The following is a 16,458-nucleotide window of genomic DNA, read 5'->3' on the forward strand; positions in this document are numbered from 1 at the left end:
GGTCACCCACCCAACTACTAACCTCCCGGCGTGTGGCTTAAGTACGGCTGAGCGGACGGGAAGCCCTGTTTTCCACACCCTGTGGTCGTATGTGTCTGTTAAATGATAACTTCTATCTATATTCCAAAATTTCCAATTTCCCATGTCCAACAAGCAATAGTTCGTACAAAGCATTATTCCACGGGCTAGTTTTGACCTCTTGTGCGTAACATCTTAGACCAGATTGCCATATCAGGATTGGTGTGTTTGCGATCACGTAGATCTTCTTTTCTCCTATCCCTGCAATGGCCGGTCGCATCGAGGCTCAGGGGAAGTATTTGCGATATATGTTTCCGGGAGTGGTGGGATGACACCCATGTACGTACAATAGATTTGTCTCTAGCTACTGCAAGCCCCGACCTGAGACCGGCCCACAGATGATCGACAATGCATCACTCAGATGCACTCTGATCTATGTATCCACGAGGAGATTTCACTGTGCGCAATATAGTATTAGGCTTATCATGATACCTTAAGCTAGCTTCTGCCGCTGGGCAAGGTATCGAGGGCGAGGCTATAAAACGAGCGAAATGGAATCCTAGGATCTGCAGATGCAGTTCGAAATATTATTGTACATATTTCAACAAAAATCACATTTGCGTTCGACCACCTTTGCCCACTGATAGAATTAGAAAAACAGGAACTTGGAGGGGCGGCTGGCCGCATTAGTATGAACAGATTGAGCCACTGGCGTAGTAGTAGTAGCTGATGGGATGGCAGCAGACGAGGAGGCCACCGTCGCTGAGCTCGATGTCACGACCCCAGAATCAGCGGACGAAGGAGAAGAAGAAGAGAAGGAGGCGGAGGAAGCAGAAGAGGATGTCACTGCTGTTGAGGTCATCGTCGCGGTGTTCGACTCCAGACTAGGATTCGAATAGTCCTCCTCCAATTCCCAGACCGAATAAGTGCCGTCGCCTCCACCTAAGCGACAAGTGTCAGTCGGCGGTCAATCGGTTCTATCAACGCGGTGTTGGAGTTCACACATACACTTGTCATCGGGATAGCCTGGACAATCCGTATCACACGAACCACCCATACTACCAAAGGCGGGGGGCTGACTGCCACACCAGCAGCCTTCGCCTTGCAAGGCAAAGAAATAACCCTTCTCTTTCTCGCACAAGTCCTGGCACAAGCCGGCAGATTGGTATGGCGACGAGCCTAGTTTGGTCATGTCCCCAGAACTCTTCATGCAGGCGTATGTACCCCATTCAAGGGCTTGGGCTGAAACAAGGAAGAGTGCTAGAGCACCCAGCGCGTTTGAAGACGTCGAAATCATTATGAATATGGGCTATTGTCAATGGTAGGTTAGAAGACACAAAACAAAGTGGGAAGAATGACAAATTCGGGGAAGACTAAGATAAATAGGGTGGAAGTGCAGCCCCAGGAAAAGGCAGTCATTGCAGGACCCTGTGAGATTCAAATTGGCTGCATTTTGGCTGCGGCCTTTTGGGGGCCGCATATCCATTGGGCCAATTGAACGAACACAAGGGTCTTGCCTCAGATGAAAGGTACCCCTGATCTGAGACAGGCGTGGTTCCTATTGGCTGATTTCAGAGTCGAGTAATCTTGGCTTTTCGAAACCGGGTTAGGGTATTTCCTAGAATAGGATTGTGGATGAGGCTATTCCCAGGGGGGGTTCCGCTTGTCGGGATCACCCGAATCTTATGCCTGAGGCAGCCTTAGCTGGCTGATTGCGGCTGACTTTTTCCCTACAATCGAAGTTAGATCAAATAAACAAATTCCCGCCTCTTAGTATCAATGTTAGCATCTCCTGCTCCTCGCTCTCTACATATGGTCAGAAGATTACTACATCTTTGGAACAGTTGTATCCTCCTGTATCAATACCGAAGGAAGATCTCCCTGAATTGCCTACTCGCGGTCTACGTTCCTTACAACATCAACGGAGAAATTGATCAAGTAACAACATTCAAATCGCGCAAAGTGTAATTGAATCAACCTTAAGAATCTTGGAGAAAGAGTAGCTTGAAGCGAGGGCTCGCCCCCGAGGTAGAATTGGCATGAACAGCACTCGCCAGCGGTGTGCTGCTGGTCCAAGGTACGACAGAGACAGAACTGGAACTGGTAGGACCAGATGACTCCGAGGGCATAGCCAAATTATCAGCAGTAGCTGTGCTCTGAATTGTGCCTACTGCAGTCGAAGCTGCAGCCATAGTCGAAGCGCTTTCCCCGCTAGAGATGCTCGGATGGTCGCCCGGCATTTCCCCAACCGAGTAGACATCATCACCGCCACCTACGTCTCGTTAGTCGACTAGAGACAAATTGCGATGGTGGAAAAGGTCATGAGACTCACACTTATCGAACGGGTGACCCGGACACTGAATTGTACAGGCTCGGTTGTCTGTTTTAGTCTCAAATGGCGGTGGCTGCTTGCCACACCAGCAGGCTTTTCCTTGGGTGGCGTAGTAATACGCGTTGACTTGGTTGCACATATTCATGCAAATCCCGGTAGACTGGTATACGGATGTGCCAACCATTTCCATGTCACCGGTGCTGGTGTAGCAGTCGGGCCTAGCGGTCTGAGCCGAGCTGAGCGGAAGTGCTAGGGCTGCCAGCATGGCAAAGAATGTAGGCTTCATGGTGTGGCACAATGTCATAGGGTAATCCAAATCTTGAAGATAACACTGACTTCCGATAATCACAGAAAGAGAGGGAAAGGAAGGACGATGTTGGCTGAAAAGATGAGAGTTATATGTCGTGTTGACAATCGTAGATCAGTCCGCAGAACAGACACTTAGTCGAGGTCAGGCAGCGAATTTGACCAATTCAAAGGAATTTGCCCCCACTCGTTCGCATTCAATGCAGGTCTATGCCTATGGAGATACAGTCAGCCCCTATCCTAGAGAGTTACGGTTATCGACCGGTTAGGCTAGGGTCGGGTGTGTCGGCAAACTGTAAAGGGTTTAGTCTGAAACCGATGAAGCCGCATGCGTTCGTTTGATGCCCCAGGCAGCAGTGACCCCGGCCGTTTGGAACTGGCTCATATGATTGGAAGGCGATGCGCGATAGATTGGGCTACAAGTGCACAAACCGAATGACTGATTTTACCCCAGAGTTGACTAAAGTCTTGAGTTCTGGTGTGAGACATGAGTCGGGGTTCTTGAAAAGAAAATCTCAACTACCTCGGTTGTTCACGATCATGTAAGTATTGAGAGTTTGCTTAGAGCAATGGAGTATATCTTAGGGCAGTTTCGGCTCGAGCCCTGGAAACCACGAGGTCATTTATGAATACAAATTAGCTAATTCTAATCTGAGACAGGATTGTGCTTCTGCCATGTTCTTTAGTAAGAGATTGCAAAAGGAAACCTGGATTATCTCAAGACTGGTGATGGTTTTCCAACATCGATGTGTCCGTGTTGATCACCTGCTCGACCCTTCACGTAATATTGGTAAGATGACGCATCACGATCTAAGACAATACTAGGAACCTCAGTGCAATTATCTCATGCAGTAAGCCCCCAAGGGAAGAGTAGGATGCCATGAGCTTCTTCTCATCATTATGAACGGCGGTCTTTGTCGAGTTCGGCGATTTTTCTCCTCCGCTGGATGAAGTCATCTAGATGTAAGGGGGCAGAAACTCTATTCCTGAGATACCAGAGCCACAATTGGTGTCACACCCACTTGGCCTTGGACTTGAAAGTCAACCCAGGTAGTATCTTGAAGAGAACAAGTTTTTCCAAGTGCGAATAGTATGCATACATGGTAGACCGACTGTGAGTTGTATTACCTGTGTAGTCTGCCAAGAGAGCCGCAGCATTCCATCACATTGGCAGTACTTTCCCAGATGGGTCGTCTTTGCGTCGGAAAAAGTGCTGAATATAAGCCCCTGACCGTCCCTGTCTACCATGACACGGGTGGAAACTAACTGCGAATTTCTGCTCTTGACGTTTTTAACCTCACTACTCAAGGCCATTCCGTCCGCACCTTACAATCACCATGGCTTACAGCGATACTAAGCACGTTGCCATTATCGGCTGTGGCACAATCGGCCGCCAGGTTGCTCTAGTCTACGTTCAACACAACCGCACAGTGACTTTGTATGATAAAAACGAAGACGTTGCGCAGGATGCTCTGCACTGGATTGAGTCACAGCTCGATCAAAAAGCGGACCAGCCCAATCATGTGAAGATCACCCGAGACCTAAAAGACGCCGTCGAGAATGCGTGGATGGTAATCGAGTGCATTGCCGAGGACATCGATGCCAAGAAGCAGTTGTTGAACACCTTGAGCTCTCTCTGCGCTTCGAACACAATCATCACGACAAATTCATCCTCGATTCGCAGCAGTGCCCTGGTCGAAGGCATCACAGCTGCGGGCCAACGTCGCATTCTGAACGCTCATTACTTCCCCCCAGCGCAGGGGCCTTTCGTTGAACTCATGTCATGCGGACAAACAAGCCCTGATGTTATCGAATCTCTGACGCAGGAGCTCCGCGAGATCGGGCGCCGTCCGGTGGTCTGCCAAGCCGACTCGACGGGGTTCATCATGAACCGTATCTGGGCGGCGGTCAAGCGTGAGATCATGATGGTGCTTGCGGATGGCGCGGGAAGCCCGACGGATATTGATGCGATGCTCAAGCAGGCCATGCAGGCCAAGTATGGGCCCTGCGAGCTCATGGATCTTGTGGGCTTGCAGACAGTGTGCGACATTGAGGAGATTTATCTAAAGGAACGAACGTACCTCCCGTCTTACGCACTGGCATTCTTCCGAGAGAACTATGTGGAGTCAGGCACTGCTAGGTTGCTGCCCCCGCCACGGGAAGAGGACGAGAAGCAGGTGAGTCACAGTCGACTTCGGGATCGGTTGTTGGGAGCCTGGGAGTTGGTGGAGTGCACATCGGTGTCCAATCCCCAGTCAGGCTCCCAGCACAAGGATCATCCTTTTGGCAGAGAGATATCGGGCCACTTGATCTACAGCGAGGCGGGTTATGTCTCCGCGCAGCTACGAATCCCCGGCCAAGCTGAGTTCAAGTCGGTTGACTACTGGACTGCCACGCCCGAGGAGCATTCTCAGGCGGCCCGACGGTATTTCGCATACTCCGGTCAATTTTACGTGGATGACGATGGCGAGAAACCAACCGTTCAGCATCGCTTTACACACTGTATCTACCCTAACATGATTGGACAACTGGAAAGACGGGTTGTACATTTTGAAGCGGACAATGGTTGTGAAATATTGAGGCTCATCCCGGAGGAGCCAAAGGTCACCCCGGAGGGCAGGGAGATCATTCCCGCGTTGACTTGGAGGCGATTATCGGCGAATAAATAATGCATACCGAGAACAGGTAAACTACTCTGATGTATCTAGCATGAGGCAAAGTATGTCATGCCAAGCTTGATGAATCTGTAAGAATGGCCTCATCGCGTAGCCAAGATCACTCAGTGCGTATTCATTTATGAATGACTGTTTAAGGAGAGAAAATGCTCAGTAGAGAGCCGACCTGGCTAGCCACAAAGTAGCATTGAGAATCTGCGTTTACACGATTCTGGGTCATGACACGAGTTTCGGCATACTTAGAACTTCTGCATGATGCAATTGTACATACATTGCTGGTCTTGTGACGTGTACATTAAAGAAAAAGGCAGGCACGGATTTCTAGCTTCTCGTCTGACTATCATGCTTTACTAATATTTCTGTGAATATGTGGATCAGAATGAATAATGGTGCGTCACCGTTGGAGGTTCTATTATAACGGGCGAATGCCCTACTCTTTCCAAGATGACAAGTCTAGCCACCTTGAATTGTGCCTTGCACATCAGACATAATTCCAACACGCAATACCATCCTGCAATTATTTCACCATGCCGAAGAAGATCATGTCAATGTCCGCGCCCGAAGGGATTATTGAGAACTTCGAAAAGAAGGTTTTCTGGTATTTTCAGCTCATGGGACATCAGAAGCTCAAGGAGGTATGTCCTTGTATCTTTGTAGCGTAGTGAAGAGAGACCCTGCTAACTCCTATCTCTCATGAGAACTGGGATGTCAATGCGGAGGATTGCTATCTTCGAATCGAGTCTGCAGTTGAACGCCCCGATACTTCCGTTACCTACCGATTTGTGGTGACAAAATCAATGTGCGGCCCCCAAATGCATCTCCATGGAGGATGCGCTGCTACTCTTGTCGATAATTTCACGAACGTGCTTATTATCGCTGCGGCCACGCCGGGTCGATTCTCGGACTCCGGCGTCAGTCGCAATATGCGCATGACCTTCCTGCATTCTCTTCCGCTAGGTGCTGAGGTCCGGGCAATCTGCCTCATGATTAATCTGGGAAGGCGTATGGCGTTGGCAAGGGCTGATTTCTACGATGTCGATTCTGGGGAGCTCTGTGTCATAGGCGTGCACGAAAAGGTCAACATGGACCGCGAAGATGTAGGCAAGTTGTAGAGGCTTGATCAGTCCTAAAGAGCGCTTTAGTCACATGCTTACAGACAATGAGATAATTCTACACAAAGACATGGATTCCAAAATCGGTGTGCCAGGTAAAGGGGGTTTGTCATTCAGAGCATGGGAGTGACGAATATCTTGCCCAATCCGGTCCCTTGCATGAGTCCTACATGTCTTGTAAAGGCTGACCTTGTTGTGTTATAGTGCTGGGTTCATATGACGTCTTGACATGTTCAGAATGTGGGCTCTTGGCTTAGACTGCCCTGAATATGAAGGCCCCTAGCGGTCAATCCTTTGAATACGCCTGCGTACCCGAGCGCCGTTTCATAAACCTTCATGAATCCATTTCAATATGTAGGATATTCAAGATTTGGTAGGTCTTGTTCTCTGCTATCCAAAAACTCTAATAAGACAGAGATCATTGGATAGTGAAAAATACCAGACACTAGTAGTGCTTTGCAATTCCAAATGTGATTGGATAGGCAAGAATAAGCAATACAGAACAAGAAAATATACACCAAAGATAAGCATGGCGTAGGCGGTGGTCACCAACAAAAAAAAGAAGAACAAAATGAGAGAAAATGGGGTGGGGGGGCGGGGGGGCATCGCTAGCTATGTTAATACCTTCTCTTCTGGTAGTCCATTTGCATTGTCTAATGGAAATTTATGATACACCTGATTAACGACGCCACATCACCACAATGTACAGAAACAAGGTCCACATGTAGTTAAATGATTAAGCATAAAATTTCATGTACCGGTTTACACCGACACATAAACAGGGTTCGAATCCTACCTAAAAGAGAATCTTGCTAGTATAATCTTAAGTGATTACACCCCAATTTCTAATCCAGGCTCGGGAATGAGTCAGGCCCGCCAGTAGCAACATGAATTCCTTATTAAGATAAATTCGATGAACAGCCACTCCTTCACCAAAAAGGAATATAGGGCAAGGTGCTCTGGAAGCTAAGCACTGTTCCAGACACCAATAGCAGCGAGCGAAGATCGTTTCTCAAGAATGGTAAGTGTGCCCCCAATGCAGTTTGACATGTTGGACTTCTGGAAATCAATCTGTGCGACGGGTAAAGGTAAATAATGACCGAGAAGTGACTTGAAGATTTGTGGGATGCTTTATATTCGATAGAAAAGTGAACGGAGACAGTTTAAGAACTAGGACTGGCGTCAAAATGATAAATACAACAACCATAACAAAGAAGAAGTCCAGCTACGTCTTTCTCTCCAACTTGATCTTCGCAGCCGTAGGAGAGATAGCCGAAGCTTTCCCGTCACCGTCGACGGTGAAAACAAACGTGCCCAAACCACGAGTTCCATAGTAAATAGTGTCAGTACTCCAAAAGTCCAGGTTGGTGTTATATTGACCCGTAAATGGACCGATCACGCCGAGATCTGCCGCATTGGAAGCGAAATAGCTGTACGTCTGCGGGAACCTGGAAACCTGAAAGGCTACCTCTCCGGCCACGCCACGGGGAGTAGACTTCGGGATGCTCAGCAGAAGCCGAGGCTTGTAACCGCTCAGATAGGGCGAGGCTAGCAGGTCGGTGTTGTTCGATATCCACTGGGTAAGTCTCAGACCATGGAAGTAGCTCGAAGAACCGACAGAATCGTCAGTCGCGATAGTGACGGAGGAATTGAGACTGGGATCCTCTGAGACGTATGTGCCTACAAGATTCTGAGCTGCCTCGAGAGCGGCCTGGGCCTCTAAAGCTGGAAGCACAGACAGAGTAATATAATCCAGGATCACGTTGGTCAGAGCACTGCGTTGGTCGCTCGTAGAGGCTGCGAGGATGCTGAAACCGGCGTCATAGTCTGGGATCAGAGCGACAATGCCGCCATAGTAGCCCGAGTCTCCCAGCTTGGTATAGATGTCTGTCACCCTACCCGTGGTGGGACTCACAACACGAACGATCTCCCATGGGGCGCCAATGGAGGCGGTCAGACTTGCTGTGTGCGTTTGAGGTTTCATCCATTTGCGCGTGGTAGTTTCGGGGAGTAGCGTGTGGTTCAGGATCGAAACACCGAATGTGGCGAGGTCGTTGGTTGAGGAGTAGATCCCTCCGGATGGGGTAGTGAAGGGGATCTCCAGATAGAACCCCGCTGCTGCGGGACCCGCAACGACAGCCCGGGCCTGGGTCACATTGCTCGTCGGCGGAGACGAGAACGTTGAGCTCAGGTTCAGGGAGTCGAAGACCTCTGTCCGATATATGTCTGATATTGACTTCCCAGTGATGTTAGAGATCATGAGCGCCAGCATCTCAAAGTTTGCGTCGGAGTACATAGGAGTCCACCAAGGCTTGAACGTCGGTGGCCGTGATCCCATAGAATCGATGACATTCGTGCTGTCACACAACTCAAGTGCCTCTTCAAGCGAGCCGTAGCATGGTCCCAGGCTGCTCGTATTTTCTGGCGGAAGTCCGTAGGCTGTGATAGGGCTTACGGTGCTCTGCCCCGTTACGTATTGCCACAGTAGATCCATGAGCGGCCCCCCTTGCGTAGGAATGCCCGAACTTTGGGAAGCTAGTGCCCACGGCGTGATTTCATCCCAATTGATGCTCCACGCCGGGGCGTCGATGGCTTCTGCCGCATATTTGGCGAAACCGGGGTAGATTTTGGAGAGGGGAAGATCCCACTGACCCTCGGCTAGAGAGAGCATGCCAGCATAAGTGGTGAAGAGCTTGCTGACGCTGGCGATGCGGAAAATGCTATCTCCATCCACTTTCCTGGTTCCATTGGTGGATTCTGCGATTTCCGGACTGGTCCAATGATACTGGAGTTTCTTCGCTTCCGGATCATGGACTGAGAATAGCCCGGCTGAAAACGTGATGTTTTCAATTCCTAGAAGCGTGGTCGATCCGTTCTTGGAAGGGTGTTTCAAATAGTCGTCAATGGTAGTGGTGAGATTCTCCCAGACAGCCCTAACATGGCTATGGGAGCTAGAAAGGTCAACCGGTGCTGGGTATATGGGACCCAGGCGGTCAGCAGTGGCAACGAGTACCAAAGATGAAAACAAAATGATGGATTGTGATGAATGCCGCATTGTGGAAGCTAATCCCGAATCAGAGCCAGGGTTGGGACCTCCTCACAGAAGCCTGTGTCGTACTGAGCACTTATAGACATTTCGTATTGTAAGCAGACGTCTGCCAAGCATGGCGCACGGCATGACGGGCTGTGCAAAGCTGCCCTTGAGGTAGCCTTGCATCTGGGTTTATGGCGCTCAGAATCCGCCACACAGCCATCCGAATGCTGGGCGGCTTGGCCCACCGGATCTACATCGGGAATCACTGAAACCGGATCAGGAATTGACGATGTAGCCAGTCGGCAACTTCAATGGTGTAAGACAAAAGTACCCATTTTGCCAAGCACGATCCGTCATCCGCTGCGCTGGCAAGGCTGGGTTGAAAATGATAATGGCTATGGTGCCTGCACACCAACATGGCTTTGAAGACGTCATCTGTGTCGCATCCTTGACAATAAGTAAATTAGCTGAGTAAGCCCACCGCCTCAGGCCTCCAGCCAAGTGGGGCAGCTAATTCCGCTGTGGCTGTTTCAGCTTAACGAAGTGAGTTGGTTGTCTCATCCTGTGAATTCAAACTGATTCACAGTCTATCCAACCTTAGCTTACAAGCCTTCATGATCTAAAACCCCAACCTGCTGAGTCTCTTCTCTCGAGCCATTTATTCTGTAGGTGCTTGCTAATATAGCAGGTCTCACAGAAGTATCCCGACTTACCGCCAAACTACTCTTACTGTAGATATCCTCCAGACGGACTGTGAGGCTTTGGACTAGGGCTGAACAGTTGATATTGAACAAAAGACTCTTCTTGGTTGAGAGAGGTGGCAGACTGATAGCGAATCTGAGCATTCTTTCCCTTCCTCCTCCTGTTTGGGCTTTAGAGTTGCTGAATACAGTGCTGTTGTCCAAAAGACTCGATGTGTGCTGAATCAAAGTGTAGAAAGAAAGAACGATATTATTCCTATTTTCCTATTCCCGCGGTCGGAAAATTGCACAAGTAAATGCGACAGAATGTTTCTTATAAAGATAAAGCAGACCGTGAGTTACCATCTTGTAGCACTCGAAGAATTGCGTGTCGGTGTCGTGTATGTGTAAAGTAGGAAGGCTCAAATTGCTTTCAACAAGAAGGAACTTCTGCTGTGTAAATTTATTTTGGATTAGGTCACTCGACAAGAAACAGATGCATCTAGGTTGTCGAGAACTAAAATATATTAGCATAGTTACACACAGACAACTCAGCAGACATGAATTTGCAGTCTCAACCCTTGTCCCCAGCTATATATACCCGGGATGGTTTAGTTGATACACAGCCTTCTCATCTATTTAAACAAACTTAGTCATCCTAAAAACACTAAATACATTCATTATACATACTATGTCATCACACATCCCACGTGTTTCTCGAAGAGTATTCTGGAAGCGATGCAGGGTACTAGTCCACAGCCGCTGTGCAGTGGCTGGCTGGCCGCCTTTGTTTTGGCCCCGTGCCAATCTAGGGGAGGAATAGACGTTGCTGTAACTGGGTAATTTATGAAAGAGAATGAAAGAATTCAAACTTGCCCAAGCACTTGCGAATCACATACGGTGGGTATTTGTTCTTCCATACATCCGCAGGTGGGAATAATTGCACCCATTCCCGTCTCCTTTTATTTCGAAGGGCAATTCTTCCGCATCGCTAGACAGCAAGTCTTTGAAACCTTACTCGACACATTACTTTGCATCAATGCCCACTGAGCTATGTGGTGGTTTGCTCCGCTCCCTGCAGGCATATATACAGCTGTGCCGCTCCCAACTTCTAGAATCGTCCTATTTCCGACAAGGTCTCTCTAAGTTGAAGCCCGGCCCAGCCGGAATGACAGATACGATTGACCGACAATATACTGATTCCGATTCCACGTTTCCACCTCTTTGGTTTCGAGTTCCTCCTTCCCTTCTACAGATTCAATCTCCTCTGCAGCTCCCAATGTCACATACAGCGGCAAGACATGCTCCACTGTCGGATGTGCGAGCGGCCAATCCGACCGTTGCGGCAACCGCAAGAATGCCTCTGTCAAGCCTTGTGTCGTTTGCGGTGTTGTCTCCAGAATCTGCAGCGCCGCTGTTTCTATAGCTTTGACGACTGTCAGGTCGGTGCTTTCGCGGGTGGCTCTAAGGTTGTGACATAGCATCCCGGAGCCGACGATGAGGATGCGACCGGGGCTGTTGTTCGGTCTTGTTAGGTTTGCTCTTCTCTGTTCTCCTTTCCGCTGATACATTTCCACAGGAAAGGTCGAGTGAAGAGATGTCACACTCACAGTCTCGCCAATGCCCGCCCCAACTCTACATGCGCCGCGTAATCATCCCCTGCAAACGAAGAGACTTGGAGAATGGGCACGTCGACCAATTCCTCTGGACTGCCTTCGGGAAACATGAGTTTGAAGGGGACCCAGCTATTTTCCAGGATCGAGTTAGCCATTCATGATCATGATCTAACATCCGATACCGATCCTCAAACAGCTAAGATCAGTCGAAGAAACGCGAGAGCGAAAACATACACCCCATGGTCCAAATCCCGCTTCACCCTCGCGGCACGAATCCCATGATCCTGCAGGTGCTGCAAGACCTGCTCACCTAACGCGCGCGATGATTGGTGCGGGTACTCGTACTCGAAGACGTGCGGATAAGTATTTTTCCAGCTGGGGCCGAGGTCGTGCCAGACCTTGGTGGGTTCTTTGAGGTTGACTTCTACCACCCCGGATTTCTCGCTCTGGTGGTGTCCGCTGATTACAACGATGGCTTCGGGATTGAGGCCGTGGATTTCCCGGCCGATTTGGCGGAGTTCGTCTTGGACAGGGCCGTAGCCGGGCTTGAAGAGGATTGAGACGCCGCCTAGTTTTTTCCTCCCCCTTGGTTAGTGGATGGTGAAGGGGTTTGATTGTAGGTGATGGTACCATGGCCGATGAAATAGGTTGGGAGGCGGGTGTGGGCTGGCATCTTTATTCTTGGGGTTGATCTGTCAGGCCAGGGGTGATTCGAGGACAGATAGAGGGGAGTGAGACTATTTATACCGTACAGTTCCTGATTTAGTTGTAATGCGTGTGCGGGGAGCAAAATGGCGTTATTTCTTTTATGGTTCGCACCCGGGCGGATTTGCCGACTGCCGATGGATCTAATGCCCCGACGGATCTCCGTCTTGTCACTGCCGGTAACACTTTCAGTAGCATTTATTGTGATTTTTCAATGTATTCTGACGCGGTATTCCTCGTTTTCTGCCGATTGCTGTTGGATTATTACCTCGTCTCCGGGCTCTATATTCACGAGTAAGTTATGGGAAGCTGATGAGATGTGCGGGGCCCCGGCCCTGCTACTTGGATCTATATCTTCTCTTCTAGCCCTATATTGCCAACCCGCCGCATGCGTAGCGCGCCAAGTCGCATTGACAGCTCCAGACATTTCGATCTGAAGAAGCAACTCCAAAGGGGTAGTCAAAAAAGATTTGTTGGTTGATATTGATTTTGTCAAGTGTTGCATGGGATCAGGATCACAGTACAGTATAATACAGGATTGATGCGAACAGGTTTGTGATTCAGGTAAACGGTCGCATTCAGCCTTTCTCATCCGGGTACCGTCCACAACTATATCATCAACATGAGCTCTAAGGAAATCGGAAAGACAAGTAGCTTCCCCGCACGGGAGCTCAGCTACGTAATTTGGGTCCTTGTCCCCCACTTACCATGTATGCTTCATGCATATCCCTAGCCATGGTGGCGGAGTTGCCAGCCAGGAACACCTTTGGACTGCACGTGTACCTGATGACGTGGCAGTGTCAAACTCTCACTCAGATTCCGACGTCTTGCTGCCTGCATGAGTTAGTCACAGTGATTGAGTCTGTTTTTGACGATTGGGGGAAATATGAGGCTTGTTCGATGTAAGCTCAGCCATGTGGGACTGATGAGGTATGGTGCCGAACTGCTTCCTGAATCTAGTCTAGCGCGCCAACGCTAACTACGCGAACACCGCTTTGGGCCCTCAGGAGATCCACCTCAGCCCGACGATCCCGAGTTATATACCACATAGAGATGGAATCTTCTACTTTTGTTGGGGCTACTTGCGCCATCTCAGCCTCAGACTCCACTTCCACACGCTATGTTCCGCCATTCTTTCTACGCGGTCTGATCATCTACTTTGCTTTGACCTGGTCTTCAAGCTGGGTCGTGAGGATAAATAGCTCGACCTTTCCCAAGATCCAGATCGAGGTTCAAGCACATGAACAACTTTCTCTTTCAAGGTACATTGTTGTGACTTTTGTTGATTGACTCCTTGTTGATTGACTTCTTGTTGATTGACTCCTTGTTGATCAACTCACTGGGGTGCCATGAAGACGTCTATTTTTTTGGGCTTGATGTCCTTGAACATCATAGAATGTAAGTTTCCGAGAGGAAGTGGAGGCCTCAAACTGTCGTCGTTTTGTACTTGATGAATACCCAAAGCTCACAACATTTAATCTCAGTTACCAATGCTGGTGCCGTATCTATCAAAGCAGACCTCGCTTCACGGGGTATGAATGTCAAGCCTCGTGCCCTCCCTGATGCTCCGAGCGGCTATGCCCCGGTCCATGTTACCTGTCCATCGAGCCGACCTACAATTCGGCCTGCTTCCGCACTTTCCTCCAATGAGACAGCATGGCTCCAAACTCGCCGTCAGAAGACCGAGTCCGCTCTGAAAGACTTCTTTGGACATATCGAGATTGAAAACTTCGATGCTGTCAGCTACATTACGAACCACTCTGGCAGCGATTTACCCAATGTCGCGATTGGCATCTCGGGTGGTGGTCTTGTCGCGTGTCTCAATGGAGGAGGTGTCATTAAGGCCTTCGATGAACGTACTGAAGGATCAACGGCTAAAGGTCAACTCGGTGGTCTGCTGCAGTCAGCCACCTATTTTGCTGCCCTCAGCGGTGGATCTTGGGCTCTCGGTTCTATCTACGTCAATAACTTTACGACGGTCTCCAATCTACAGGAGAACCTGTGGGACTTTAACTCCGAGGAAATTATATACGGTCCTGCTAAGATCTCGCATGTCGAATTCTGGGGAAATATTTCCGCTGACGTTAAGAGCAAACGGGAGGCTGGGTTTAAGACCGGCGACGCGGATTTCTGGTCAGCTTGCTTGCCCCTCTGAGCCAAGGAACGGACATTGACATATGCTTATAGGGGCCGTATCCAGGGATACAACTTCTTCAATGCCAGCGATGGGGGCGTTGACTACACCTGGTCCTCGATCGCAAAGACGCAATCCTTCCAGAGTGGTGATATCCCGATGCCTCTGGTAGTTATGACTGGCAACCAGAAAAGCACCGAGACCTTGTCATCCTCCCCAGCAACATATCCAATCTTTGAAACTACCCCTTGGGAGTGGGGAACCTACGACGACGACATCTATGGCTTCGCGCCCCTGGAGTATCTTGGTACTCGATTCGTCAACGGTGTAGTGCCAGACAATGAAACCTGCGTCCGGGGGTTCGACAATGCAGGCTTCATCACCGGCTCGTCAAGCGATATCTGGAACGAAAACGGACACGACATTCTCTATTATTTGGAGTATATCCTAGAACAGTACGAAGCCGCCGCGCCGAACTCCACCACGACGGCGTTTTTGAAGAGCGCCGTCGAGGACTTCGACAACGCCGCCAGCTCGACCAACTCCAGCATTGACGGACCGGCAGCCTACGACCCGAATCCCTTCTACCAATACAACACAGCCACCTCCCCATACGCACAAACCACCAATCTGATCGTACAGGACGGAGGCGAGACCAGCCAGAATGTTCCACTGTACCCGCTCATCCAACAGAAGCGCAATGTCGACGTGATCTTCGCCGTCGACTCCCTCGGCTCCTCGTCTTACGACAACTGGCCGACCGGCTCATCACTGATTGCGACCTACAACCGCACCCTCCTCGACGTCGCCAACGACACCTCGTTCCCGGAGATCCCAGACCTCGATACATTCCTCAATCTGGGCCTGAACGCTCGTCCGACTTTCTTCGGCTGCAACGCCTCTCGTCTGACTACGCCGACACCCTTGGTGGTTTACCTGCCCAACCACCCGATCACCTATAGCTCGAACTTCTCGCTCGAGGAGGGTCAATTCAACAATACCCAGCGTGATGCGATCATCACCAATGGGTACAATGTCGCGACGCAGGCGAATGGCACGCTGGATGCGGACTGGTCGACCTGCGTCGGCTGTGCGGTACTCAGCCGCTCGTTTAATCGCACCGGCACGGCCGTCCCGGAGGCCTGTACGAAGTGTTTCCAACGGTATTGTTGGAATGGGACCGTGGACGACCAGACTCCGGCGGCTTATCAGCCGACCGCGTCTCTGAGCGCCGTTGGGCCGGCCAACGCGACCTCGTCGTCGACTGCCTATAGTATGGGTGTCTCGCTGCGGGCTGGTGTAGGATCTGCCGTTGCCGTTGTGGGAGTGATTGCCTTCGTGCTGGTTTAATCTGTAAATACTGTACAATCAGCTTGGAAGGTGGGGGAGATTTGACTTTTGGGATTGTGGTACATAGCATTAAGATATGGTTTAATAAGAATAAGCAGTCAGTATAGAACGCGACCTTATCGTATGCAGTTAGGGTTTGATATTCGGATGTTGTACAGTACCTGTTGTTTAGGCGTGGATGTTGCTGTCATCACACTTTCCCACTAGCCCCTGGAAGAAAGGGGCAACGTCCGCGACAGCTGGAGTTTCACAACTAATGTCAGCCTACTTAAAGTTTTGACTCAAATTCATGGACGGCGTTGGGGAGAAGGAATGGTGCACGCCTCAATTGCTAGGAAACAGCCGTCGAATAGCGAGATTAAAAAAACAAAAACATACAACAGAAGGGATTCGCTGGTGGTCACCCACCCAACTACTAACCTCCCGGCGTGTGGCTTAAGTACGGCTGAGCGGACGGGAAGCCCTGTTTTCCACACCCTGTGGTCGTATGTGCTGA

General features: G+C 49.9%; 8 protein-coding genes across 8 annotated transcripts; 4 read left to right on the plus strand and 4 right to left on the minus strand.

The window, feature by feature from the left end:
- Nucleotides 1-478: 478 nt before the first annotated feature.
- BO95DRAFT_439203 (uncharacterized protein) lies at nucleotides 479-1,412 on the minus strand. The gene is made up of 2 exons (XM_025585683.1): nucleotides 1,027-1,412; nucleotides 479-960 (listed from the first exon to the last, which is right to left on the minus strand). Exons 1-2 carry the CDS (start codon nucleotides 1,208-1,210, stop codon nucleotides 668-670), a joined length of 477 nt encoding a protein of 158 aa, XP_025446090.1. The 5' UTR covers nucleotides 1,211-1,412; the 3' UTR covers nucleotides 479-667.
- A 551-nt stretch (nucleotides 1,413-1,963) lies between these two features.
- BO95DRAFT_439204 (uncharacterized protein) lies at nucleotides 1,964-2,867 on the minus strand. The gene is made up of 2 exons (XM_025585684.1): nucleotides 2,351-2,867; nucleotides 1,964-2,290 (listed from the first exon to the last, which is right to left on the minus strand). Exons 1-2 carry the CDS (start codon nucleotides 2,634-2,636, stop codon nucleotides 1,998-2,000), a joined length of 579 nt encoding a protein of 192 aa, XP_025446091.1. The 5' UTR covers nucleotides 2,637-2,867; the 3' UTR covers nucleotides 1,964-1,997.
- A 1,126-nt stretch (nucleotides 2,868-3,993) lies between these two features.
- On the plus strand, nucleotides 3,994-4,788 carry BO95DRAFT_354257 (3-hydroxyacyl-CoA dehydrogenase family protein; the record flags this gene model as incomplete). Its single annotated transcript, XM_025582209.1, has 1 exon — nucleotides 3,994-4,788. A coding segment is annotated over one exon (795 nt), but the record flags the coding sequence as incomplete, so codon positions are not given.
- Nucleotides 4,789-4,842: 54 nt separating this feature from the next.
- Nucleotides 4,843-5,310, plus strand: BO95DRAFT_342600 (uncharacterized protein; the record flags this gene model as incomplete). The annotated part of the gene is made up of 1 exon (XM_025581972.1): nucleotides 4,843-5,310. A coding segment is annotated over one exon (468 nt), but the record flags the coding sequence as incomplete, so codon positions are not given.
- Nucleotides 5,311-5,858: 548 nt separating this feature from the next.
- Nucleotides 5,859-6,443, plus strand: BO95DRAFT_428360 (PaaI family thioesterase; the record flags this gene model as incomplete). The annotated part of the gene is made up of 2 exons (XM_025584842.1): nucleotides 5,859-5,966; nucleotides 6,030-6,443. The coding sequence occupies 2 exons, from the start codon at nucleotides 5,859-5,861 to the stop codon at nucleotides 6,441-6,443; spliced, it is 522 nt and encodes a 173-aa protein (XP_025446094.1).
- Nucleotides 6,444-7,450: 1,007 nt separating this feature from the next.
- On the minus strand, nucleotides 7,451-9,534 carry BO95DRAFT_439205 (serine hydrolase domain-containing protein). Its single transcript, XM_025585685.1, has one exon. The coding sequence runs from the start codon at nucleotides 9,496-9,498 to the stop codon at nucleotides 7,669-7,671; it is 1,830 nt and encodes a 609-aa protein (XP_025446095.1). The 5' UTR covers nucleotides 9,499-9,534; the 3' UTR covers nucleotides 7,451-7,668.
- A 1,765-nt stretch (nucleotides 9,535-11,299) lies between these two features.
- BO95DRAFT_479253 (DODA-type extradiol aromatic ring-opening family dioxygenase) lies at nucleotides 11,300-12,446 on the minus strand (the record flags this gene model as incomplete). The annotated part of the gene is made up of 4 exons (XM_025590098.1): nucleotides 11,300-11,672; nucleotides 11,768-11,902; nucleotides 12,008-12,341; nucleotides 12,404-12,446. 4 exons carry the CDS (start codon nucleotides 12,444-12,446, stop codon nucleotides 11,300-11,302), a joined length of 885 nt encoding a protein of 294 aa, XP_025446096.1.
- Nucleotides 12,447-13,827: 1,381 nt separating this feature from the next.
- Nucleotides 13,828-16,043, plus strand: BO95DRAFT_479254 (lysophospholipase 1; the record flags this gene model as incomplete). The annotated part of the gene is made up of 3 exons (XM_025590099.1): nucleotides 13,828-13,876; nucleotides 13,963-14,611; nucleotides 14,666-16,043. 3 exons carry the CDS (start codon nucleotides 13,828-13,830, stop codon nucleotides 15,960-15,962), a joined length of 1,995 nt encoding a protein of 664 aa, XP_025446097.1. The 3' UTR covers nucleotides 15,963-16,043.
- Between the last annotated feature and the right edge of the window lie 415 nt (nucleotides 16,044-16,458).

This window comes from Aspergillus brunneoviolaceus, assembly GCF_003184695.1.
Source record: "Aspergillus brunneoviolaceus CBS 621.78 unplaced genomic scaffold BO95scaffold_8, whole genome shotgun sequence".
Lineage (NCBI taxonomy): Eukaryota > Fungi > Ascomycota > Eurotiomycetes > Eurotiales > Aspergillaceae > Aspergillus > Aspergillus brunneoviolaceus.